Source organism: Panthera pardus, unplaced genomic scaffold (genome assembly GCF_024362965.1).
Source record: "Panthera pardus isolate Hobbes unplaced genomic scaffold, ASM2436296v1 HiC_scaffold_3, whole genome shotgun sequence".
NCBI lineage: Eukaryota > Metazoa > Chordata > Mammalia > Carnivora > Felidae > Panthera > Panthera pardus.
In genome coordinates, this window is record NW_026526876.1 from 20,353,702 (window position 1) to 20,378,817 (window position 25,116).

Sequence of the window (25,116 nt, forward strand, 5' to 3'; positions counted from 1 at the left end):
TTCTGATGCGGGGTAAGACTCTGAGGACCACCGCTATGGGGTGTTGTAACACATCAAAATAATTTGAGGCCTCTGATTTTCCAAAAATGGGTAGAGGCTATCCAGCCTCCAAAATTTCGCCTGAACAGACCCCACTTCTTTATTACCGTGTGTTCTTCTTCCAGTGGAAGGTCGAAATTGGCAAAGTAGGTAGCCTCAGGTGTTTTCCCTTCACCTAAGTGAATGACCGTCAAAAGGGGAGCCACTGTTTTGGAGGGTATAAGAAAATGAGCCCAACCTTTGGTTGGACTTGGCCCTCCATCAGTGAGCCCTCCAAGGTGAGGCCAGTGTGATCTCCCCAGAACTCTTATTGTCCGTGGTCATGTAGCCATCTCCCCAGCGTCCTGCCCCATCAGAAAGAACAGACACCTCCACTAGGCCTGTGCTATCCAGGGAGATGGCCGTTGGTCACCTGTGGTTTTGACTATAAAGGAAATAAAAGTATGGGTTCCCAGTGCCAACCATGTTTCAAGTGCCCAACAGCCGTATATGCTCATGGCTGCCATATTGGACAGCGTGGGTATGGAACGCTCGCACCGTGACACCCGGTTTCCTGGGCACGTGCCAAGCAGGCTGACTCCAAGCCACCACATCCTGCCTTCCGCCCCTCAGGTACTGCCTGGCCGGGCTGCCTGTCGGGTACCAGTTCAAGAACATCACGGATGCCGATGTCAACAACCTGCTATTGGAGGACCTCATCATCTGGACCAACTACGAGATCGAGGTGGCCGCCTACAACAGTGCCGGGCTGGGTGTCTACAGCAGCAAAGTCACCGAGTGGACACTGCAGGGAGGTGGGTGGGGACTGTGACCACGGAGGACTGGTGCTTCTCTCTCTCCCAGGCTCGCACCTGTCGGTCCTGTACCTGTCCCGTCCTGCCTCAGCCGTGTCACCTGTTGTATCCAGTCCCGAGCTATTGCCCGCTGCCCCTGGCTACCCTGCAGGGTGGGAGGGTCCTGAGGGAAAGAGGAGTTGGGGGGAGCACGAGCACGGCAGAAGCTTCCGGGTTACAGGGACCTTCTACGCAGTCCACCACAGGATCACGAGACTGCTCACGGAGTATCGTACATAAAAACCTCCCCGAGTATTTTCACAGCCCTCGCTTCTGTTTCTTGGTAGCCTGTGAAATGGGTCAGGCGAGTTTTATTAAACCCACACTAATCTAGAGAAAGAGGATGTCTTAAGTCCACAGAGCAAGGGGGGAGAAGGGGTGGGGCGAAGCGGAGTCTGCAGACCCCATCCCTGTGTTTGCTCTGCTTAACCGGGCAAGACTGACCGTGCTCTCTTGCACCGCCCCCCCCCCCCCCCGCCGCTGCCCGCACCTCTGCTCTCCTCCAGTCCCCACCGTCCCTCCTGGCAACGTGCATGCAGAAGCCACCAACTCCACGACCATCCGCTTCACCTGGAATGCCCCCAGCCCCCAGTTCATCAACGGCATCAACCAGGGCTACAAGGTATGTGAGGCCCCTCCTGGCCCCAAGAGGAGGCCCGGGGATTCTCCAAGGGAGGCCAGGGGCTGAGGAGGAGGGGAAAAGGGGAGGGATCCCCCCGTCCGTTCGAAATCATTGGTTCGAGCCAAACAAAGGACGCGTGGTCAAGGCCAAGGGCTCACAGGCTCTCTCTAAGGCCACTTCCAGGCTGGGGGCGGGGGGGCGGGGGGGTCTGGACACTGCCCAGTCTGTGACCCAGTGCCTGGGAGTTTTCTCGGTGAGACTAGGGTATAAACGAAACCAGATTCGTTTCGGGTTCAGAAACACTTGGGCATAGCCATGGCCTCAGAAAAATCCGGAATCCACTTCTTACCGCCAAGCTGTGGCTCTAACAGGCATCCTGCTGGGACACACGTCCTTGGCATAATGTACCTGACCCCACAGAGAGTATGGTTAAGGGCACAGGACTAGGACCCTGACAGATGTGGTTAAGATCCTGGCTCTGGCTGTGCCCCTTACTGGCTCCCTGGACAAGTCCTATAAGCTGTCTGAGCGTCCCTCCTTCGATGAATGTTTACTGAGCCCTCCTATCCAAACTGTTCTAGCTGCTGGAAACCCAAAATAAACTCCCATTTCCTCATTTGTGAGGGAGGATGATAATGACATCCGTCCCTTGGGGTGGAGTGAGGATTAAATGAGATGATATTAGTAATTCGTTGAGCACAGTGACAAACACATTAACGAGCGCTCAGAAAATGATAGTGGCCGTGGTGGAAATGTGTTCGTCTGATCAGGCTTTCCTAACCAAGTGCCGCAAAAATGGATTTCCTTCCAGTTCCAGAAGCTGCACGTTTTAGATCAAGGTGTCGACGGGCTGAGTCCCTCCGAGGCCTCAGTCCCTGGCGTGCAGGTGCCACCTTCTCCCTGTGTCCACACGTGGTCTTTCCTCTGTGTGTCCAGATTTCCTCTTCCTAGAAGGACGCCGGCCTTGCTGGACTACAGACCACCTTAATGGTCTCATTTGAACTTTCTTGCCTCTTTAAAGACGCTCTGTCCAAATACAGTCACATCCTGAGGTCTTGGGGGTTAGGACATCCACGTGTGAATTTGGGGGGGGAGGGGAGACACGGTTCAGCCCGTGGCAACTAATAACAGCGATAATAACAGCAGCTGTTGTAGTTGCTATCTTTGTAACTGTGCTAAAAATCAGGACTTTCCGGGGCGCCTGGGTGGCTCGCTAGGTTAAGCATCCGACTTCGGCTCAGGTCATGATCTCGCAGCTCGTGGGTTCGAGCCCCGCGTCGGGCTCCCCGCTGACAGCTCAGAGCCTGGAGCCTGCCTCAGGTTCTCTGTCTCCCTCTCTCTCTGCTCCTCCCCCATTCACACTCTGCCTCTCTCTCTCTCTCAAAAATAATGAAACATTTAAAATTCTTCGTAATAAATAAGCATTAAATTTTTTTTTTTTTTAATTTGGGATCTCAACGATCCCTTCCTGGAACCCAGACCTTGATCCCACACCTGGGTCTCTGCTCTCACCCCATGCCAACCCCCACTAAGAAAACTGCAGGTGGATTGCACAGTATGCGGTCCACACCATGGTTTACGGCTGTGCCCCCCCGCCCCACAGCAGGTGGGAGGATGGGGTGGGCTCCCTCCAGATGCGGGAGGGGAGGCAGCGCATGTCAGGGGTGGGCCACCAGGGGGCAGGCCGTGAAGGGGAGGCACTGCAGGCTCCGGCTTGGGGCCAGAGACCTGGTGACCTCCTGGTGACCGCGGACACTTCCAGAAGGCTCCCGCGCTCCCTCTGTTGCACGTTTGCGTGGGTGGAACAGCCAAGACGATCCCTAGGACTGGCAGCCTGGGCTGTTACTACTGCAAGCTGGGGATGGCTGGCCAGAAAGGGGACCGAGATTAAACCGCAAAGAGACATTTCTGTTGGGGTTGCAAACAAAGGAGGGATGGTCCAGAGCCGGGGCTCCCCCTGCCACAGCCCTCTTGCTCCCAGGAAGGCAGGGCGCCAGGGCCGAGCAGGGCCGTCCTGGGGCAGGGAGCTGCAGCTGAACATTCGCAGCGCGGGCTGCCTGGCTGGCTGGAAAAGCCTCCTAATTGGGACTCTGGGGGGAGGCAGCGGAGGGAAAAGGGGAGGCTCGCACTGTGCCGACGAGCTGAGCTGGGAACAATTAGCTTCTTGCTGCCAATTCTGAGTTTTCTTACACAAATTGGGGGCGGGGAGGATAGGGCTGGGCTGCTTCTTTTTTTGAAAGGTTTTTTAAATGATTTATTTATTTTTTTGTTTTGAGAGAGAGAGAGCATAAGCAGAGAGAGGGGCGGGGCGGGGGGCGACAGAGGATCTGAAGCGGGCTCTGTGCTGACGGGCTGTCAGCAGCAAGCCCGACGCGGGGCTCGAACTCATGACCTGTGAGATCATGACCTGAGCCTAAGTCAGACGTTCGACCGACTGAGCCACCCCTGGTGCCCCTGGGCTGCAGATTTCTAAGGCAGGTGCAAGTGGCCGGGACAGTTCAGGCAATTCAGGCCCAGACTGAGTGGGAAGAGGCCACAGAGGCTCAGATTGAAACTCCAGAGCCTATGCCTTTTCTTGCATTAAAAAGAAAATGTGTCCTATGCGTTCATGGTAAAATGGTAACTATAACTTGATTTTTTTTTTCTAAGTACAAATGGATATAAGCAGGCATTTTGTTTCTTCTTTGGCCTTCGGTATCACAGGGAGGAAAACAGCAGTGCCTGTCCCTTCCCTTGTGTACCTCCAACGAGAATGGACTCCCCCCACCCTCGCCTTTTAATTGTTAAAATTTTTCCAACATCTACAATAGTAGAGGGAAAACCGTAATGACTTTAGAAGACCACAGTGTATCCTGACGTCAGCAATTACTGGCTCGTGATCAAACGTGTTCCTTCTATTCCCCAACCCTCTGCCTCTCCCCTGGAATATTTTTAAGCAGATCCCAGGCCACTGTATCCTTTCCTCCCTAAATATTTCTGCAGAGAAATAGCATAAAGCCTCTGTTCAAAACACAACCACAGTAACCACACTGTCATCATTGTGCCTAAAAATATCAAGCCCCCTTGCTATCGTCAGATATTCGGTCAGCGTTCACATTTCCCTGATCACCACATCATTTCTTTTACTGGTTGCTTTATTTGCTTCAGGGTCCAAATGAGGTCCACACGACCGCAATTGGTCCGGTTTTTTTAGGTCTCAGCTGATCTATAGATTCTCTCTCTCCTTTCTCTCTCTCTTTCTCTTGTAATTTATTTAGTAAAGAAACTTAATCATTTGCCCTATCGAATTTTCCACAGCCTGGATTTTGCTGATTGCCTCTCTGTGGGGTCATTTAACACATTCCTCTGAACACTATATTTGCAGTAAATTGGAACTTAGAACTGGAGGCTTGATCAGATTCAAGGTTTGATGATTTGTTTTGTTTTGTTTTTTCCAAATATTACCTCCTAGATGGTGTTGTGCATTTACATCAGAAGGCATAAAGTCTGGCTGTCTCTCTTACTATTGTGTGGTGACCATTGATCACCCTGTGTGATATATTATTTCGGTAGGGTTGCAAAGTGGGGACAGTCAAATATTATAATTTCTCCTTGATTTATTAGCTGAAACACTTTCAAGTAAAAAGAAGTTTCCCCTTACCAACTTTTTGGTTACCCGAAGGTTCAGTTCGTCTAGGGAAAGCATGGTAAAAGTTTAGTCCTCTCCCATCACTTAACCAGTTTTCAGGAAAATGAATGCGATTCCTTAGCATTTTCTTTTTTTTTTTTTTTTTTTTTAATTTTTTTTTTTTCAACGTTTTTTATTTATTTTTGGGACAGAGAGAGACAGAGCATGAACGGGGGAGGGGCAGAGAGAGAGGGAGACACAGAATCGGAAGCAGGCTCCAGGCTCCGAGCCATCAGCCCAGAGCCTGACGCGGGGCTCGAACTCACGGACCGTGAGATCGTGACCTGGCTGAAGTCGGACGCTTAACCGACTGCGCCACCCAGGCGCCCCTCCTTAGCATTTTCTAAAGTGACAGATGAGTCACTTTAGAAGGGGGGGCATGGGATGGGAGTGGGGCATCTTTTTGTCTTGTTTTTGGTATATTACTATGTACTTAAGGATTTTTAACACATCTGGTATGTTTCAACCCACTGCCATTACTATTTGTGATGATGCCACATTGACCCATCGTCGGCCTCTTTGGTTGGGGAGTTCTTTTGACAGGGCCCCGACAGTCCGATAGCTTCCTTGCAGTCTGCCAGGATGGTCCAAGCTGTCCCCAATTCCTGCACTGTCCCTGGGATCAGCCACATCTTCAGAGAACCTTGTCCCTTCCAGGAGGAAATGATAGTTAGATACCAAAATCTGGGCATCAGGGGTGCTCCTTGTTCTAGCACTGGATGCCATTTTCAGGCTCCGTTAATGGACAGCTTGGAAATAATGCTTCTTCTCCCCGCCCCCCCCGCCTCCTCCTCCCTCCCTCTCCTCCTCCTTCTTCTTCTTCCTCTTCTTCTTACCCCCCTGTTCCTCCTTCTCCTGATAAAACACATACTGATACTTCCAACTCAATTTCAGGGCTATAAGATCTTTAGTAATCTTATTGGCCTTTGTCTCTCTTTGCTCCACACTGAAAATCCAGTACCTACAACACCAGCATAAGTACCTGTCTACTTTATCCCAGAAACACCCACAACACTTTCAGAACAGTAATACCACTGCAGGGACTACCGAAATAGTGTCCAAAATAGTGTCTGATTATTTGCAGTGCTTTCCCTTCCTAGGGTATATCCCGCTAGGGATGTACGTCACATGGCTGTGCTACAAAATCTCTGGAAATAGTTTCTCTCTGTGTAATTTCGCTACAGCTCAATACATCATTAGCTTCGTTTGTTTCATTTCGGTTTTGATTTTTAGGGATTGATTTTTTAATTTAACTTCGGTCTGTAACTATGGAACATATTTACATGGTTCCAGCGTTAAATCTACAAAGTAAATTCAGAGAAAGTCAGCCTGAATTCTGGTCCTTTCCTTCCCCACAGGTTTGATTTCTTTTTGCCTGCTTGTTTTGGTTTTTCTTTTCATTTCTCTCTTTTTTTTTAAAGTTTATTTATTTATTTTGAGAGAGAGTGAGTGGGGGATAGGCAGAGAGACAGGGAGACAGAGAATCCCAAGCAGGCTCTGCTCAGCGCAGAGCCTGACATGGGGCTCGATCCCACGACTGTGAGATCATGACCTGAGCTGATACCAAGAGTCGGATGCTTCACTGACTGAGCCACCCAGGAGCCCCTCGTTTCTTTAACATAAACAAATGCATACATATATATACATGTGTATCCTCTCCTTCCTAGATAAATGGCAGCGTTCTCTACACACTTTTTTCCATCCTGCTTCTTTATTTACAGTATATCCTGGGGATCACTTCACAGGAGTATAGAGATTCCTGGTTCCCTTTTTGACATCTGTATTGGACTCCATCAAGTGGCTTTCCCATAGTTTTGTCAACCAGCTCCTCAGGGATGACATTTGGATTGTTTCCAGCCTTTTACTATAATAAACATTTCTGCAGTGAAATAGCTCTGTGCCCATATATCTTTTCATATTTTTCACATTTAACTTTGGAATAGATTCATAGAAAGGAGGTTGCTGGATCAAAGGATAAGCGTACATATAATTTTGCCCCTCTTGCCAAATCCTTCCATTATTTTTTTTAATTTTTGAATTTAATTTCTTAAACAGGAAATATACTTACGTGATTCAAAAGTAAAAAGATAGATGTGTGGCAGAAATCCTGCATCCAGTTCCAGCTCTTCATACGCCTGCTTCTGTCCCACCCCCGAAACTCTCCCCACTCCTGGCAAACACTGTTGTTAATTTCCTACGAATCCTTCCAGAACGTTCTGTGCGAACCCATGCACATGCAGAGAGAGAGAGAGAGAGAGAAGGAAAGACAAAAGGAGAGGGAAAGAGAATCTCTCTACTTTTTTGCTAGCTCCGGTAAGCTAGCAGGCCATTTAATACCATCCTGCTCTGAGCCCCGTAGCACATTGACTCACTTCATCCCTCCTCCTGGCAGCCGGCAAGACAGCTATCACTGCTCCTTGTAATAGCCTGAGGCTCGGAGAGGTTGCGTGACTTTCCCAGGGTCACACAGTAAGTGACAGCACTGGGTTCTGCTTTTCTTCCTCCCTTCTTTGGACGCACATTCTGCTCCCCACACATAAACACACGCCTCCGACACCAGCACCCTTCAATGACAGGGCTTCCACTCTCCAAGGGGGCGCTGCCTGTCCCAGGAACCTAGATCGGGTGCTTTTCCCCCAGCACGCAGGCTCCCGTACCCCCCACCCATGCTGAGGACAGCCCGATCTGTTGGACTCTGAGCCCAACGGCCTGATAGAGTAAATCAACGCCGACGCTGGCTAACGAGAGCAGACACACAGACACCGCGATGCTCACCTAACAGCTGTGTGGACCTTTGAGAGACAGGCCTCCGTCCTGGGTCTAGGGGTGGGCCCACAGATCTGAAGCCAGCCCCTGGCCGGTCCATGCGCACCGACCAGGCCCAACCTTCGTGGTCCTCGGTTCCCTTTCTGCAACAGCACAGGGCAGTGATTCCCATCCAGTCCTTGCTGCGATGATGCAATGGGACTGGTGGGGGATGGGCTCACCCCAAGGCCAGATGCAGAGTAGGAACTCCTAGCAGAGCTCCACCCCGGGGCTGCCCAGAGCCCACCTCCTTTCAGGGAATAGGAGGTGCCCTCCTGGCCCGAGGGAGAAGGCTCCTGACCCCCAGCCTCCTCCTCTTCAGACGCAGCTAAACGACTGGCGACTCGCATCGCAGAGTAAATATTCTGAAGCAGCCTTGGTCCTGCCGCCATCTTGGGCTTCGGGCCTGGAACCATAAGATGGTGAAGTCGCTCAGAAAACCACCCAGCCGTCACCCTGGGCGCTTCTGGGTCATTTTTGAAGACGGTTCCCAGTGATACTGTTTTAAGGCACCTATAAAGAGATTCTTTGTCCTTTCTTCCGGAAATAACGGTCGTGACTATAATTGGCCTGAACCCAATAAAATAATATTTACCCAGATTTTGCACTTGCTGTGGAACACACCACACAATTAATTCTAATGGCGTAATTAATTCAAATTTACATTAATTAAATTAAATTAAAACATTAAACTTGTTTCTTAATCTACTCCAAAGAAGTTCGGCAATTTAATTGCTATGAAACAAGATAACCTCAATAAGGAGGATATTTAACATACTTATTAAATGCCACTTAGTATTTCTGATTAGTATTTTTAGGGTCTAATTAGTGTCTAATTAACTTGCTATAGGCTATCTTTTCACAATACCAATTAAATTTCAAAACATCCTTTATAAACACGCGGCCACAGAAAGAAGATGAAGCATTGTTATAGGGGCGAGTTAATCAGGAGACATCAGTGTGGTATTGTTTTATATCTATAAATACTGGTGCTTATTAAAACTCATCAAGTATTGCTTTTCACCATTAATTGCTAGTTAATCAACTTCAAATAAACGAGGAACTCTCTGAGACCAGCTGTCATTGCTGGAGACAGATGAAGGGCCCAGAAACCAGGCGTGTGAGGGGACAGTTCAAGAGGCAAGAAGAGAAGGAAAGGAAGGCAGGAGGCACGTCCATTCCAGGCGGGGTGTGCAGAGGGAGGGCAGACAGGAAGCCAGGCTGAACCTCCAGACGGGGTTTTCTCGCTGAAGCTCCACCTCCAGGTCGTGGAGTCCCTCCAGTCCCTCCGACTGAGGCACCTCCAGTCCCTCCGACTGAAATCCCAACTTGGAACTAGAGGAAAGGGGTAGCCGAGGAGGCAGCTCTGGGTGGCGGGGGGACCCCAAGGGAGACCCTGCCCGGCCCAGAGGGAGAAAGCCATAGGAGCCTCGGTATTGGAATCAGAGCCCTCGAGCTGTGTGCTATAGTGGGAGTCACTGAGCCTCTCTGAGCTCATCCGTAACATACAGGGTGGGCTCCACGCTCAGAGGGACCCCCGTTCACCTTGCATTTCTTAAAAATTGTTTAACGAGGGGACCCTCCCTTTTCACTTTGCACTGAACCTGCAAGTTCTGTAGCTGATCTGGTAAAGACCTCCCTCGTGAGAGACCGCTCGTGGAGAGCAAGTTCGCTCAGTGAACGAACAGTGCCCCAAAGCAAACTCCCAGAGGGACAGATGCTCGTGGCCTGTGAGTGGCTGCATGGCCACCCCTTCCCTGGGAGGAGGGACCCTAGGGAGCTGGGCTCCTAGACTCTCTCTGTCCATTGGCCCAGACTGTGGGAGAGTGCTCGGCCTCTTCTGGAACGTTCTTGCTGCCCTGCCTGAATTGCCGGCCTCTCCCCAGCTGATTGCCTGGGAGCCTGAGCAGGAAGAAGAGGTTACCATGGTGACTGCCCGGCCCAACTTTCAAGATAGCATCCACGTGGGCTTCGTGTCTGGCCTGAAGAAGTTCACCGAGTATTTCACCTCTGTGCTGTGTTTCACCACTCCCGGAGATGGGCCTCGGAGCACCCCCCAGCTGGTGCGCACCCATGAGGATGGTAGGCACCGCCCAACCCTGCTGTCCCTGCCCCCTACCACTCCCCTACCCAAGAGCCAGGCTGAGCGCTCCAGGCACAGGGGGATCCCGCCCTTGTTTCCCATCCTGGGGTGCCCCTGGAGCACCACTGGCCGTCTTGAAGACAGTGGCCTCTGTCTGGATCTGATTGGCATTGGGTGGGGTGGGGGTCCTTTTGGGGTACAGTGCCTGGACCTGTGGGACACCTGAGCTTCAGTGAAATCCTAGACACCTCGCTGAAGGTCAGCTGGCAAGAGCCAGGAGAGAAGAATGGCATCCTCACAGGTAGGCATCTTGGTGTTACTGAGCCAGGGGGTGAGACAGGGCCATCTGATCCATCCCCCCGCCTTTGACCAGTGCTCGTCCAAAACCTCCCAGCAGGCCACTCTTTCTTAGAAAGTATTCAGAGGAGGCTCTCAGCCCACCGGTGCCCAGGTCAACCCAGCTCACCTGCCACAGGCCTCAAGCAGCCGCCATGATAACTCACCCCCTCCCACAGTCCCCACCCAATAGAGGCATTCCACCGAGGTTACACCTGGGGCCCCAAGCACGATGTCCCCAGCTCCCTCGGCCCCATTGCTATCAACGCATGTCTAACTGCCAGACTAGTGAAGAAGGGAGAAGCAGAGGAAGAGGGCCAAAGCCAGCTTTGGGTCACAGCCAAGCTCATGCCACCACTCGGGGCTCTCCCCAGGGTACCGGATCTCCTGGGAGGAGTATAACCGTACCAACACCCGAGTGACCCACTACCTACCCAACGTGACCCTGGAGTACCGCGTCACGGGCCTCACTGCGCTCACCACCTACACCATCGAGGTGGCCGCCATGACCGCCAAGGGCCAGGGCCAAGTGTCTGCGTCAACCATCTCTTCCGGGGTGCCTCCAGGTGGGTGCCCCCTCTCAGGGGCTCCTGGCCTCTTGGGGTTCTCCTAACCAAGAGGCTTCCCTTTTTCTCAGGAAAACTGGCTTTCTTCCCACAGAGCTCTCCCTGCCTTGGGTCCACGGTCCCTTGGCTTTCCCCCCAGAGCGGGCTTACTTCTCATGGCTCCAGGTCTCTGGATGGAGGCTCTGTGGGCTCACTGCTTCCTTCCACAGCTCTCAAGAAGGCATAGTCCCCCAGAGGACCCCATCCCTGTCTCATCCGCGCCCCCCCCACACCAGGGGGGCAGTGTGGAATCAAGCCATGGTATCTCTGATTCAGGGAAAGAAGTCTCACTGTCCCCCAGAAAGTCCAAATGGGATTCCAACCAGTGGAAGTGTTGGTTGGGAAAGGGGTAGAATCAGGTGGGAATAATTTTTAAGTTTTTTTTTAAATTTATTTATTTTTGAGAGAGAGGGGGAGGGGCAGAGAGAGAGGGAGACACAGAATCAGAAGCAGGCTCCAGATTCCAAGCTGTCAGCACAGAGCCCGACATGGGGCTCCAACTCACAAACCATGAGATCATGACCTGAGCCAAAGTCGGCCGCTGAACCGACTGAGCCCCCCAGGCGCCCCTAGGTGGGAATAATCTTAAACAGCTTGTAAAGAACAAGCTGAGATCTGCTCTCAGCCCTGCCCCTGCCAAGCTGTCTGCGACCTTGGGCAAGTCAAGTGGCCCCTCTGTGCCTCAGTTTCCCCATCTGTATCTATGGGAGATGGACTGGAGAACCGCATGGTCCTGGCTGGATCTGTAAGTTATGCTTATGACACCTGGTCAGAGTCCCTCAACCTGCCCCAAGAAATGGTTGGGGTAAACGAGCTGACTCGGTCGACCCCAACTGACAATAACCATAATCCTGACAAATAGTTATGCCTGGAGCTACGTGCTGTATATACCTCAATTCATTCAGTCCTCACAACGCCCCTGAGGCAGATGATATTATCATCATCATCGCCATTTGACTGAGGAGGATACTGTGGCACAGAAAGTTTAGGTGACTTCCCCAAAGACACCCAGAGTGGAAGCTGTGAAGTTGGAGTCCAGAATCTGTACTCTTTCTGTTTGTCCTGAATCCCAAGGCTTCTGGTCAGAAAACAGGGGCTGCCTCCCGTGCCCACCCCTCCTTCTTGTCTTCTTCAGCCTCAGTTGGGTTTGGGAGGGCTGAAATGGGTGTGGACGGAGAGGAGGATTCCTTCTGGAAGCCTTCGCATACCCAGCTCCTGTTTCCTAGCCTGGTCAGCCTCCCCGTGGCCCCGTGGCCCTGAGAGACCCTCCCAGCCCCCAGTGCTGTGTCAGGCCCCTGGTCTGGACACAGAGCCTGCAATGCAGGAAGAAGGCTGTTGGAGAGCTGCTAGCCTCAGCCCCGCTCTTCCTAGGAGGTTTCTAGAGAAAGGGTGGCACACGGCCCCTCCCCTGCCTTCCCACCCCCGCCCCTTCCTCCTGTTCCATGTGGAAGGACCTTCTCCTCACCTGATCTCCTTGCCTTCCCTGTTTTCCAGAACTCCCAGGGGCGCCCACCAACCTGGGCATTTCCAACATCGGCCCCCGCTCCGTGACCTTGCAGTTCAGGCCAGGCTATGATGGCAAAACCTCCATCTCCCGCTGGCTGGTAGAGGCCCAGGTAAAACCTGCCATGGGGGAACCTGCAGCCCGGGCAGCCGGCTCCCTGGCCTTGGGCCCACCCGTGCTCTTGAGTGCCACTCATACGCATATTTACATCCGGGTGCATCTCCATATGCCACTGTCAGACGGCCCAACACACCAGAAGTGCCCACAGTCCCCCGTACCACCCCCATTTCCCCTGACCGCCATACACGCACATAACCGTAAGTGGTTGAGTCTCCGCTCTGGCTGCCCCGGGCCACAATTATAAGCTCCAGCACCTGCGCTGCACCCCCAGAAAATTCTGATTCTCAGTTAGCTGGGGTTTTAGAGGCATGCCAGGGTGCACAGCAGAATCACCTGGCGAGCTTGTTAAACACACAGATTCCTGGGTAACAGCCCAAGGGATTCTGATGGGCTGGGTCCAGGGCCAGGCTGTTGGCGTGGGGGGTTTCTAGTAAGCATTTCACCGTATTCTGATGCAAGACGGCTTGGGAGGGGGGTCACACCTGAAGTCATGTTTAAGGGCCTGGAAAGATGGTGACCCCGCTTGGCGCCCCTCCAGACCTTCTGCAGGTAGGGCTTGACCTCTTAGAAAGCGGGGCACCGAACATCCCAGCCCCACAAGCTGGGCAGGTCTAAGAGTGTCTTCCTTTTCCAGGTAGGCGTGGTTGGGGAGGGAGAAGAGTGGCTGCTGGTTCACCAGCTCACCAATGAGCCCGACGCCCGCTCCATGGAGGTGCCCGAGCTCAACCCCTTCACCTACTACAGGTACCAGGGCAGGACGCGGCGTTGGGGGAGGGGAGCAGGGGCGGAAACTGCCCAGACCGGGACGGGCTTTGGCCCTGAGGTCCTGCTCTCATCATCTGGCTCACTCCCCACCCCCCACCGCAGCTTCCGAATGCGCCAGGTGAACATCGTGGGCACTAGCCCACCCAGCCAGCCTTCTAGAAAGATCCAGACCCTCCAGGCACCCCCTGACATGGCGCCTGCCAACGTGACCCTGCGCACGGCCAGTGAGACCAGCCTGTGGCTCCGCTGGATGGTGAGGCTCCCCCAAGGGCAGTGGGGATGAGATGACTCCTTGGTCCTTGTCATCCTGCAAAAGTCATTGCCCCTAGGTCACACCAAAGGTGGGGCGGGGGGTGTCCACCAGAATACCCAGAGCCCCCTTCTCTTTTCTTTGCACCTAGTATCTGGTAAGGTGCCCAATCATCAGTCTTAGCCAAATGAACAAATCCCCTATGTGAGAAGGAGCTAGAAAACACTGCGTCACCAGGTGGCAAGCATTTTACCTGTTTCCTTCCATTTAATCCTCCCAGTAATCCTGTGAAAGACACATTACTATTGACATTCACAGCTAAGAAAACCAAGGCTCAGAGAGGTTAGGAACTGGCCGGGGCCACACAGCTCCCAAATGGTGGGTCTGAGGATCAAATGTAAGTTGTCCCATCTGCACTGAGTTCGAGAGTGAAGGGTTGCTTCTGAGGTCGACGGGCAGGTGAGGGAGACCATCCCCACAGGTCAGGGTTACCTGTGAAGGGTCATTACCCCAGGTGACCCTGCGCAAGGTAATAATGCGAACATGCTGAGGGCTTTCTCTCCTGCCGGGCACTGTTCTGAGTGCTTTACTCAAAGTCAAACACAGAACCCTCTCCACGGGCTTGTGACAGCAGAGTGATCCTGGCCCCTACTTTACAGATGAGGAAACTGAGGCAGAGAGAAGTCAAATAACTGACCCAAGTACCCTCCCCCACACACGTCCTCCCACATCCTGTAGTTAAGAGCAGGGCTCAGATTCCCAACCCGGGGAGCCTGGCCCCCAGAATCCACAGCCCTCACCACTGAACCCACGGCCATCCCATCTTCCGGAGATCGGGAGGGGACATTTCTCCCCGATGCCTTTCCTCCAGGACAGCGTTTTTCCGACCGCTGCCCCCACAGAGCAGCAAACCAGGAGGTTCTAGGACCATACAAGAATTCTGAGACCAACAAACGTGGGGAACAGCACCACATGGCCCGGCTCCTCTCCTTAGGGAGCACTGGGAAGAACCTGCCTGACCCCGCATCACCAGCCAGCCTGGCCACATAACTCTGTCTTATTTCCACGTGAGATCTCTTACCACTTGCGCAAAACACAGCTTTGCAAACCCCCATGCTGTGGGATTTACTAGAAAGCCGTTACTCCCTTTCGCTTAGGTGGATGCCGGATAAAAGGAACTCATGGCACCATCAGTCCTGGACCAACATTAGTTATTAATTATGATTCCCCTCCCAGGGAGCCGGCGCCGAACAGAGCGATCTTTCCATCCGGTTCAGTGGCCCCGCGTGCCACGGGCAGGCCCCCCCCACCAAGCACGTGCAGCCCCTATTACTGTTTGCCCACCCCCTCCCTTCCTGGGCCCCCCTCCGGCCTGGCTCCCTGCCTCCCTCCTGCAGCTCTTCTTAAGGTTTCCAAACACTAAAAGACTATAGAGTCTGAGGCCCAGGGGGTCTGGAGGAGGAATGAAAAGGCAATTGCTGTACCGTGCGGGGCCCCAGGCACCTCCAGACCCTCTTAATGGTGCACGGCCCGTTACCTTTCCCTGGCAGGTAAGGAAGTGTGAGCTCTAGGCCCATCGATTGCTGTCTTAATGGTCTCTGGTCGGCTTCCCTAAGTGTCTGTAGGGGCAGGGCCTGGCAAGAGGCAGTGAGAATGTAGGGAGTGAGGCAGAGGCCGAGGAACGGGAGGAAGTGGGTCAGAATGTGGGCAGCCTGTGGACCGAGGCTCTTTGGAGCAGAGAGACGGGGAGATGGGGGAGCCGCCAGAAACACAGACTCACGCAATCCAAGCCGCACCCAGCAAGAGCGCCTCCCATGGGCACCGACAGGCTGGACGGTGGGCACGATTATCCCGTAGGGCTCCCCGGAAGAGGGTGAACAAGCCAGAGGGTGCCACCCCGGGTGGACCTGGCCTCAGCAGCTCTGCCGCCCTGCCTTCCCGCAGCCTCTCCCAGAGATGGAATACAACGGGAACCCCGAGTCGGTAGGCTACAAGATCAAGTACAGCCGGGCAGACGGCCACGGCAAGACGCTGAGCCACGTGGTCCAGGACCGCGTGGAGCGCGAGTACACCATCGAAGACCTGGAGGAGTGGACAGAGTACCGCGTGCAGGTCCAGGCCTTCAACGCCATCGGGAGCGGGCCCTGGAGCCAGACGGTGATGGGCAGGACCCGGGAGTCAGGTACCAGCCACACCCCTGTTCCCAGCAGCCTGCAGCGGAGATACCCCCACCTTTGTCTCTCTGCCCTCCGGGCCTTCCAAGGGCACAAAGGCTGAGCTGTTGTTCAGAATAGGCCCAGGCTCACTTTCCTGTTTGTGCTCCGTGTCCTGGCAGAACACTCTCTGTTGTTGCCGTGTCCCCCAGCATCTTCTCGCCGCCCCCAAAATCAGGGGGATCCCCACCTCTGTGGGTGAGCCAGGCAGTCTGCACCTGCAAAGTGCCCATCTCTCCGCCCTCATCTTTAACCCTGACACCCGGTAGTGCCTGCAAGAACCTGAGATGGGGAGGTCGGATTAGCTACAGAACATTCCAGAAACAGACAAGGGGTCACCCACAGATTATGAACCCCCAGCCTTCAGGCAGCCCTCATTCATCCACATGTGGTTCGCCCCTTGGGGCGGAGGGCGATTATTGACACCTTTTAAAGGACATCCCTCCCCATCCGGTCCCTCCTCACGCTTCACTGCTGCACAGGCTGGAAGCGGGGTCTCATCCTAACGCTGGCCTGAGCTAACGTTGGGGAGACTCATGGGAAACCAGAAGCAACATCCGTGATGTTCCAGAACCAACAGGGATCACTGCAGGATAATTGGCTACTCGGGCGCTGCCTGCCACACTTCCTTCCCGTGTAGGGCCGACTGTGTCGTGAGCTCCTGTCTGGTCCCTTTCTCTCCCTCAGTCCCATCCTCTGGCCCCACCAATGTGTCTGCACTGGCCACCACCTCCAGCAGCATGCTGGTGCGCTGGAATGAGATCCCCGAGGCCGACCGCAATGGGCTCGTGCTAGGTTACAAGGTGAGTCCCGGATCCCAGGACGCCCCGTCCAGGGTGCCCTGTCCTCATGACCCCTGGGGCCCAGGTCTCCGCCTTCTGCAGTGGATACACGGGGGATCCTGGAGCCTGTGCTCTGGTCGGCATGGCAACCAAGGACTCCTCCCTCAGGACTGGGAGGCAACCAGGGAGGCCCAGGTCCTTGGGGAAGCTCCCTCCCTCCCTCCCCCAGAGTCCCCGAGAGGCCACGCTGGCTGCCCCAGGCGTACTCAGCCCCTTGGGCCCAGTTCCCATTATCTTCTGTAACTGCTCCCAAAGCTGCAGACTTCAGTTCAGCCCTGGCCCACAAGTTGGGAGACGTGGCTTGACGTTCCCACTCTGCCACTGCTGGCTCTGTGACCCGGGGCCCAGTCACGCCCCTCTCTGGGCCTGTTTTCCAACCTGAATGTTCTCTAAAGACTCTTCCACCTCCATGGCCGAGTGCACCTCTGTGTCCTCCGCTCTCCCAGAACCCGAGCTTCACCGTATCCCATGACCCTCCCGGGCCGAGCCATTCCAAGGAACCCAAGGCCCCCCAGCCCTACTCCCACCTGCCTCGCTCCTGGGGATGAGGCCTGGGGAAGGTGCTGGTGGGCAGGACCCAGGCGCAAGGCCCTCAGCCCCTGCCCTGTGCTCTGGCAGGTGATGTATAAGGAGAAGGACTCGGACTCCCAGTCCCGCTTCTGGCTGGTGGAAGGGAACTCGTCCCGCAGCGCCCAGCTCACGGGGCTGGGCAAATACGTGCTGTACGAGGTCCAGGTGCTGGCCTTCACACGCATCGGGGACGGCAGCCCCAGCCACCCTCCCATCCTGGAGCGGACGCTGGATGACGGTGAGTCCCAATCCCTGCAAGCCCGGAGAGGCTGGGGGCTCCCCTTCCTCCTGCCTGCCCAGCCCCGCCCCTCGGGGAGTCACACTCGGCCCCAAAGGGAACCATCGCTTCTCCCGTGGGAGGCGGGTCACTGAGGGCCACCAACCTCACCGCGAGGGGGTGCTAACTCCAGACCGTGCATCCCTGAGGAAGAAGTGATGCGAGGACAGTTTGGATCGGATTCAGTCTCTTGAGCAGAATAGAGACTTTGCCCCCGTTTTGATTAGTGTTTGGCCTGGGGCGGGTTCACTTTGAGTACAGGTCTGTGCAAGGGAAAGGCTTGATTTCCTGGGCACGAGCCTCCTAGTCCTGTTTGCAAAAGAACGATGCCACCCGGGCTCCAGGCATTGGTCCCTGCAGTAGAACTTTCCGTCAAAGGCTGGCCTACGGGCCCTTGACTCCCTCCCCTCTCCCCCACATAGACTCTCACCGCCCACCGCAAATATTGCTGGGGTCCAGACAAGAGTCCAAAAGGAAGCCCCAACACCATATGTCCACACAGTCCAAAGTTATAAATCAAACTAATGGTCTGTTAAATTCAGTGTGTCTTATCCTCCTGGCTTGACCTGGAAGGCCAAGCTCAAGTTTAGAAATCTGAGACTTTCTGGAATTCTCTGTGGGAATGAGGCAGCGCGAGAAGAGTTGCCTGTCCGCGACCATCCTCCCCCTGCCCTGCCCCCTTCCCGTTCTCTCCCCTGCCACGTGGCATTCAGTCTCCATCCACGAGCCCCACACAGCTGCCCCCTGGCCACCTCTCAGTCCAGAGGTGCAAGTCTGGAGGGCGGACCTGGGGAACAGGCCTGTGTAGACGCTGGAAAAGGAGGGCTCAGGCTCAGGCTCAGGGTGGGCCCCACGGCCGCCTCCCCGTGGGTGGACGGAAGTCAGAGCGGCGCCTTCTGAAGCACAGACCCAGGACCAGGCCCCCTGAGCCAGTTCTGAGGGCAATCCTGTGTGTCCATATATGTGCACATGTACCCGGACACAGCTAAAAAGGAAGCCGGAGCCTGGTCCCTTCCAGCTCTGCCAAATAAGGCCTGTTTTCAGGGTAGAAACCTCACGGATTGCATCTTCGTGTCCCTTCACGGAACTCCGAGCCACATACTCCACAAAAGCTCATTGGGCTGAGTGTCCCCTTCCCCCGCGGCCCCGCCCACCTGTTCCACTGGAGCTGGACGGCTACACCGTCACCTGCTTCTCCTTTGTGCCCTGCAGTCCCTGGACCGCCCATGGGCATCCTGTTCCCAGAGGTGAGGACCACATCCGTGCGGCTGATCTGGCAGCCCCCCGCTGCCCCCAATGGCATCATTCTTGGTAAGCCCATACCCTCTCCCGTGCCCTGGCTACAGGTCGAAGGAGGAGGCAGAAGGTGTAAAGGAGGCCAAAGGAAGAGTGGCCCAGGAAGTGTCCACGCCTCCTCAAGAAGGATTTTGAGTTTTATTTCTCCCATTAGAAATATTCTGGGGCACCTGGGTGGCTCAGTCGGTTAAACGTCCAACTTCGGCTCCGGTCATGATCTCACGGTCCGTGAGTTCGAGCCCCGCGTCGGGCTCTGTGCTGACAGCTCAGAGCCTGGAGCCTGCTTCAGATTCTGTGTCTCCCCCTCTCTCTCTCTGCTCCTCCCCCATTCGTACTCCGTCTCTCTCTGTCTCTCAAAAATAAATAAACGTTAAGGGGTGCCTGGGTGGCTCAGTTGGTTAAGCGTCTGACTAACCCTAAGTTCAAGTCATGGTCTCATGGTTCGTGGGTTTGAGCCCCACATCAGGCTCTGTGCTGACAGCTCAGAGCCTGGAGCGTGCTTCAGATTCTATGTTTCCCTCTCTCTCTGCCCCTCTCCTGTTCATACTCTGTCTCTCTGTCTCTGTCTCTCTTTCTCTCTCAAACATAAATAAAAAACATTTAAAAATTTGTAATAAATAAACATTAAACATTTTTGAAAAAAAATAGAAATATCATTTGGCGGGCATGGTCAAGGTTCAGGTTCCTTAAATACCATTCGTTAGCTTTATGCCCCCCAAATACCCCACGACGCCAGCCATCTGGTAAACCTCAGCTGCTATTTGTAAGTGTGGCCAGGTGAGGGAGCACTGGCCAGCTCAGCACAGCCATTTCCGACCTAAGGCCCAGAGGAGGGAGACTACAGATCTGTAGCACCATTTCGCAGTCAAGATTCCTCCCCTAACACACACACACACACACACACACACACACACACACACACACACACACACACACACACGCAGCCCCTCGGCGGGGGAAGACTCACAGGGTTGAAGTCAGCAGCTGTGTGAACTCGAGCAAGCCGGATCCCTCCACAGCCTCAGCCCCTGCACCTGTAGAATGATGGATTGCACGACCCGGGCCGCTTCCGGGGCTCTCAGGCCTGGCGTCCCGCGGTGCCTGTCCCAGAGGAATGCTGCGTCTCAGAAGGCAGCGTGGAGACCAGGAAGGGCACGTGCCCGGAAAGCCATGAGCCTGAACTCCCCTCAGTCACTTCCTAGCAGGTGGTCTGGCCCTCTCCAAGCATCAGTTTCCTCACCTGAAGCTGTTATGGGGGTCAGACTCTCCGTATAGAGTGTCCCCCACAGTCACACTCCCCAAGTGGGAGCTGAGGACACAAGAATGACCGAGAGGGCTTCACGCAGACGAACCACAGCCAAGGTAGCCCAGGTGCAGACATCGTGGTGGCAAGGAAGGAACAACCGCGTCTCGGGGCACTGGGGACGGCTGCCCTGCTTCCCAACACAGCCCATGTCCTTTCTTCCTGCAGCTTACCAGGTGACACACCGGCTCAACGCCACCACGGCCAACACGGCCACAGTGGAGGTGCTCGCGCCCAGCGCCCGCCAGTACACGGCCACCGGCCTCAAGCCAGAGTCCGTCTACCTGTTCCGCATCACTGCCCAGACCCGCAAGGGCTGGGGGGAGGCCGCCGAGGCCTTGGTGGTGACCACTGAGAAGAGAGGTGACTGCCCACTGGGGCTGGGGCGGCCTGGGGGCAGCCAAGGGGGAGTCCCAGCCAACCCAGGTGTTCCCATCCTGTCCTAGGGCGGCTGGGGATCAGCTAGTTAAGAGCCACATTGCCCTCACCTGGAGTGGAAAGTGGGCTCAAATCTCTGATGTCCGGGTCAGTGAGGGCTCTAGGGGACTTCTAGAAGCTGAGCTGGGAGTTCCCCTTCCAAGGCTCATGCTCTGCCTCAGCAGAGGGAGGGTTGGTGAGACCAGCTTCCTTCCCCTCTCCCCTCCCCGCAACAAAGATGGTGTCCAGTTGGGGGGAGGAGGGGCTCATCGGCCCGCGGCCCTGAGCTGGTGCCTCGCCTGAGGTCGGGTTTCCCCGAAGCAGGCTGGGACCCAGATTCCTGTGAAAGTGGTTCATTAGACCGTGTCCCCAGGAAAAACCAGTAGGACAGTGGGTCTCAACAGGGGGCTGCTTTGCCCCCCTGGGAACGTTGGCAATGTCTGGAGACACTGTCACAACTAACAGGGAGCTGCGACTGGCATCTACAGTCCATGGGACGGCTCCAGGCCCCAGAACCATCGGCCTCAAATGCCAGAGTGCTGAGGCTGAGGACTGCTGCAGGAGGGCCTGGGCAGTGAGAAGAAAGCCGAGCTGGGGCAGGGCCGACAGCAGAGCCCCACCCAGGGACGCCTGGCGCGGCTCGGTCCCATCAACCGGGGCCAGCGCAGGCCCCATCTCAGCTCTGGGCGGGCGGGGAGCACAGGAGCTGGGTGTTCGTACCTCCTCGCTTACCAGGCTGCCCTCAGGGGATGTGAATTCCCAGGCACCCAGGCCTCTCGCGGCCTGAGGACAAGTCATGGGCCAGGAGCCAGGGTGCCGGCTGTTGGGACCTGTGTGCATATGGAGAGGGGTAGAGCAGTGGCCATCAGGCCTGAGCCCAGAGCACCTCCTTCCCTTCCCTGGGAGAGCTCACCCCCCCTACCCCCTCCTGCTGACTCACCTGCTCCTACCCTCCTCCGCCGACTCCCAGACCGCCCACAGCCCCCCAGTAAGCCGGTGGTACAGCAGGAGGACGTGAAGGCCCGCAGCGTGCTGCTGTCCTGGGAGCCGGGAAGCGACGGGCTGTCCCCTGTGCGCTATTACACCGTCCAGACCCGCGAGCTGCCCAGTGGCAGGTGGGCGTTGCACTCAGCCTCCGTGAGCCACAACGCCTCTGCTTTCGTGGTGGACAGGTGAGGCCCGGGTCCTCCAGCGTCTCTGCTCCAGCCCTTCCCGCCCAGACAGCACCAGGGTGGTTCCGGGGGGGGGGGGGGCAGGGGGGAGGGGGTCCTGAGCACGCCTGGAGCCTGCCCACCCCCAGATGTCTCCCACAGCCTGCACCTCCCAGGATCCCGCCTCCAGCTCCGTCCTAACCTCCCTCCCTGCTCTCTGGAGCCCTGTTAGGGCTGCCTCTTAATTATCTATTTCTGGAGCCTGGAAGCCCCCTTAGCCAGGCGCTTGCCAGCCTTCATTAGCGACTCCTACCCGCCAGACCGCATTTCCCTCTCCGTCTGTAATAGGGGAGCGGAGCTTGCTCCGAACTTCCGGCTTCAGTTTAATTCCCAGCGGGTCGTATTTTTTATATTCCGGTTGACGTGACCAAGAGTTTTGAGCAAGACTTTCCTCCTCACTCTCCGCCCCCAGTAAATCAAAAAGGAAGACGTTTGCCTGGAAGAGGAACGGGGCTTATTGAGATGAAGCGCTGATTAACTCTTGAGACCCCTGACCCTTCCTAAATTTACTAAATTCTAGAAAGAGATGGCATTTCTCACGGGAGGAGTTTGCTGGGAGGGAGAGTTATCAGTGCTCTCATGGCGGCTTGACGCCTATGAGGTAGGCAATGTGAGGACAGAGCCCCCCAGGGACCTATGACTTAGAAGTGGGGCTGCTGGTAAGACCACACCCAGGCTGGGATCGGAACCCCTGGGCCCTGCTCGTCTGCTGTAGCAGACCTTCTCTTCGAGCCTCGACGTTCCCGTCTGTGTAATGGATCAGCACCCTCTGGCCCCCTTTCCCCATGCAGGGATGGTGGGGTGAGGCATTAGGGGATACCTCTGTTCACTGAACCTGATTGCCCCCACAGACTCAAGCCCTTCACATCCTACAAGTTCCGAGTGAAGGCGACCAATGACATTGGGGACAGCGAGTTCAGCGAGGAATCGGAGCCGCTGACCACTCTGCAGGCCGGTCAGTGCCCCCCACTCGGATCTCTTTCTCTTGGCACACTGGCCCTTCCTGGGCACTGGTGTTCCCTTCCGAGGGGAGCCTTTGTCTGGCTCCCTGGACAGAGTCCCAAGGTTTGAGCCAGAGGGACCTTTGCCATGGACTCAGGCACCCATGCCAACAGGCATTCTAACGTTTTCCTTCTCGGATGTCCCCAAGCTCATGGCCGACCCCGGAAACCCAGTGAAGGAGGGGGTTTGGGGGAGGCCTCAGTGACAGCCGTGTAAGGAGCCTGTGGCTCCAGGGACAAAGAGGAGGGGCCTCTGGGCTCTTGGGTTCAGACTGGGGTCAGGGCTCCAGCCCCTCTCCCTCCACACACGCAGAAGAATCTGGTCCCTGTGGCCTCCCGGGGGACCTAAACCTCCAGCCCCCAGAGCTCACTTGTCTGTCTCTCTCCCCAGCCCCCGATGAGGCTCCCACCATTGTCTCGGTGACACCCCACACCACCACCTCCGTGCTGATCCGATGGCAGGTATGGCCCAGCAGGCGGGGAGGGGCCAGAAGGGCAACGGTCCCCAGCAGGGCCGGGACACCATACACAGGTGCACAGATGTGCCGCTCATCCCACCTCTCCAGATAATCGTCTCGGGTGGATGCTCCTTCAATCCCCTTCTGCAGATGAGGACCCAGTTCTCAGGGAAGCGACACCAATGGCCCCCGGTCACACAGCTAGTCAGTGGCAGGGTCAGGTTTCGTGCCCTTAGGTCTGCCAGTCCTGGGATAGAAAAGTGCATGGGGCTTCAGGGCCCCCAGAGTCTCCGTGAAATGCGGTCACTGTCCGTGAAGGGATTCCCGATCAAGAAGCTAAACACAGGTGTGCATGCCCAGCCTGAACTCAGACAGGACCACTCTCCTGTCGCAGTGAACAGGAACCCATTGTCCAGGTACATAGAACCCTCTTCCTCCACTCCTCCCCCAGTTTCCCGCTCTCTGATGGGCACTGTTGTCCTGCCATGGCCGGAGGAAGACCACAGGATACAGCTTAGAGACCAGGCTGGCCGTATGTGCCCACAGGACCCCCCGTATGCTCCAGAGTCCAGGCTCTAGACTCGGCAGCTTACCCACAGAGGCCCCAAAGCAGCAAATCCCCGTCTCTGCTTTGGGGGATCAGACGGGACAGGCCCCAACTTCTGTCCACCTGCAGTTCCCGCCATGGGAAGCCCCTTGAAGAAACAAGAAGGGGCCCCAACCGCTCGCCAGCCCGAGGCCTCCCTGGAAGAGGACGCTCCCTTAAGTGAAAAATGACCTTGTGCAGCTGAAAGCCAGGACAAGGCCGGCAGAGATCCGGGCCTTCCTGGTGGAGGGGGCAGGGAGGTGCCAGCAGCAGCCAGGGAGGCAATTAAGGAGCTAATAAAAAGCTGAACCATTTCAGCAGGCTTTTAAAAAGAGGTATCATAAAAAGTAGCTTCCACCTTCTCCTGGAGCCTGTTCCCCAGCTCAGCTGTGGATGGGAGCGGAAAGCAAAGGAGAAAAATGATAAAAGGCAGAGCAGGGGCGCACACAGGAGCTCTTAACGCTTATTCACGTACAAGAACAGGGAGACGACTCCCAGGAAACGCTGGTCAGGTGGCACGTTGAGGGGCCACCCGGCTAGGCAGGCTGGTGCTATGTGAGGGTGACCCTAGGCAACAGTCTGTGAAAGAGCCCAACGATGCTGTGTGACCTTGGACGAGTTCCTTACCCTCTCTGAGCCTCGCCTTCCTGCTCCGAGAATGGGAATGGCTTGGCGACTCCAGTCCTTCCCTGCCTGTGTCACAGGGAGTATCGCAGAGATGAAACCACCTCATTGCTTTGTAAATTAAAAATGCTCGGTGTCCTTGTGATCCTTTCCCTGGTGGAGACTCCGTCTCTGCTCTGTGGTCACAAGGGGCAGGATGGGGAGGGAGGGAGGAGCAGAGTGGAGTTCCTTGCCCCCACCCCACCCCCATTCCGCACCCCCTTCCTTGCAGCCACCAGCAGAGGACAAGATCAACGGCATCCTGCTGGGCTTCCGGATCCGGTACCGGGAGCTGCTCTACGAGGGGCTGAGGGGCTTCACACTTCGGGGCATCAACAACCCAGGGGCCAAGTGGGCGGAACTTACCTGTGAGTGGCATCCACAGGGGTCAGGGGACACACGGGCGGGCACACTCCCCTCCCTGCCCTGAAGCTCGCAGCTTCCTGGACTCAACTGTGACCCAAACCCTGCCGCCCTCTCCTGTGTGCGCCTCTCCTCCCACCCCACCCTCGTCCCTTTCCTCACGGTGGATTTATTAAGCACCTTCTGCATGCCCTCAGACCCTGGGGGCACACATCAGTGAACAAGATAGAGGTCCCTGCCCTCTCCGAGTTTGCAGAGCCGGTGCTCAAGAAATAGACTCGGCAATA

The 25,116-nt window shown here is 55.6% G+C and overlaps 1 protein-coding gene across 2 annotated transcripts in view; it reads left to right on the plus strand.

The window, feature by feature from the left end:
• SDK2 (sidekick cell adhesion molecule 2) overlaps positions 1–25,116 on the plus strand; it is a 264,995-nt gene that overhangs the window by 200,390 nt on the left and 39,489 nt on the right. For both annotated transcript variants that reach the window (XM_053893046.1, XM_053893047.1), the window contains exons 17-33: positions 652–833; positions 1,379–1,494; positions 9,853–10,048; positions 10,252–10,350; positions 10,760–10,951; positions 12,485–12,606; positions 13,249–13,358; positions 13,482–13,632; positions 15,574–15,811; positions 16,530–16,645; positions 17,303–17,492; positions 18,744–18,842; positions 20,299–20,493; positions 21,518–21,719; positions 22,610–22,713; positions 23,151–23,221; positions 24,699–24,834. In XM_053893046.1, coding sequence (XP_053749021.1) covers positions 652–833; positions 1,379–1,494; positions 9,853–10,048; positions 10,252–10,350; positions 10,760–10,951; positions 12,485–12,606; positions 13,249–13,358; positions 13,482–13,632; positions 15,574–15,811; positions 16,530–16,645; positions 17,303–17,492; positions 18,744–18,842; positions 20,299–20,493; positions 21,518–21,719; positions 22,610–22,713; positions 23,151–23,221; positions 24,699–24,834 — 2,519 coding nt within the window. The remainder of the gene's footprint in view (positions 1–651; positions 834–1,378; positions 1,495–9,852; positions 10,049–10,251; positions 10,351–10,759; positions 10,952–12,484; positions 12,607–13,248; positions 13,359–13,481; positions 13,633–15,573; positions 15,812–16,529; positions 16,646–17,302; positions 17,493–18,743; positions 18,843–20,298; positions 20,494–21,517; positions 21,720–22,609; positions 22,714–23,150; positions 23,222–24,698; positions 24,835–25,116) is intronic.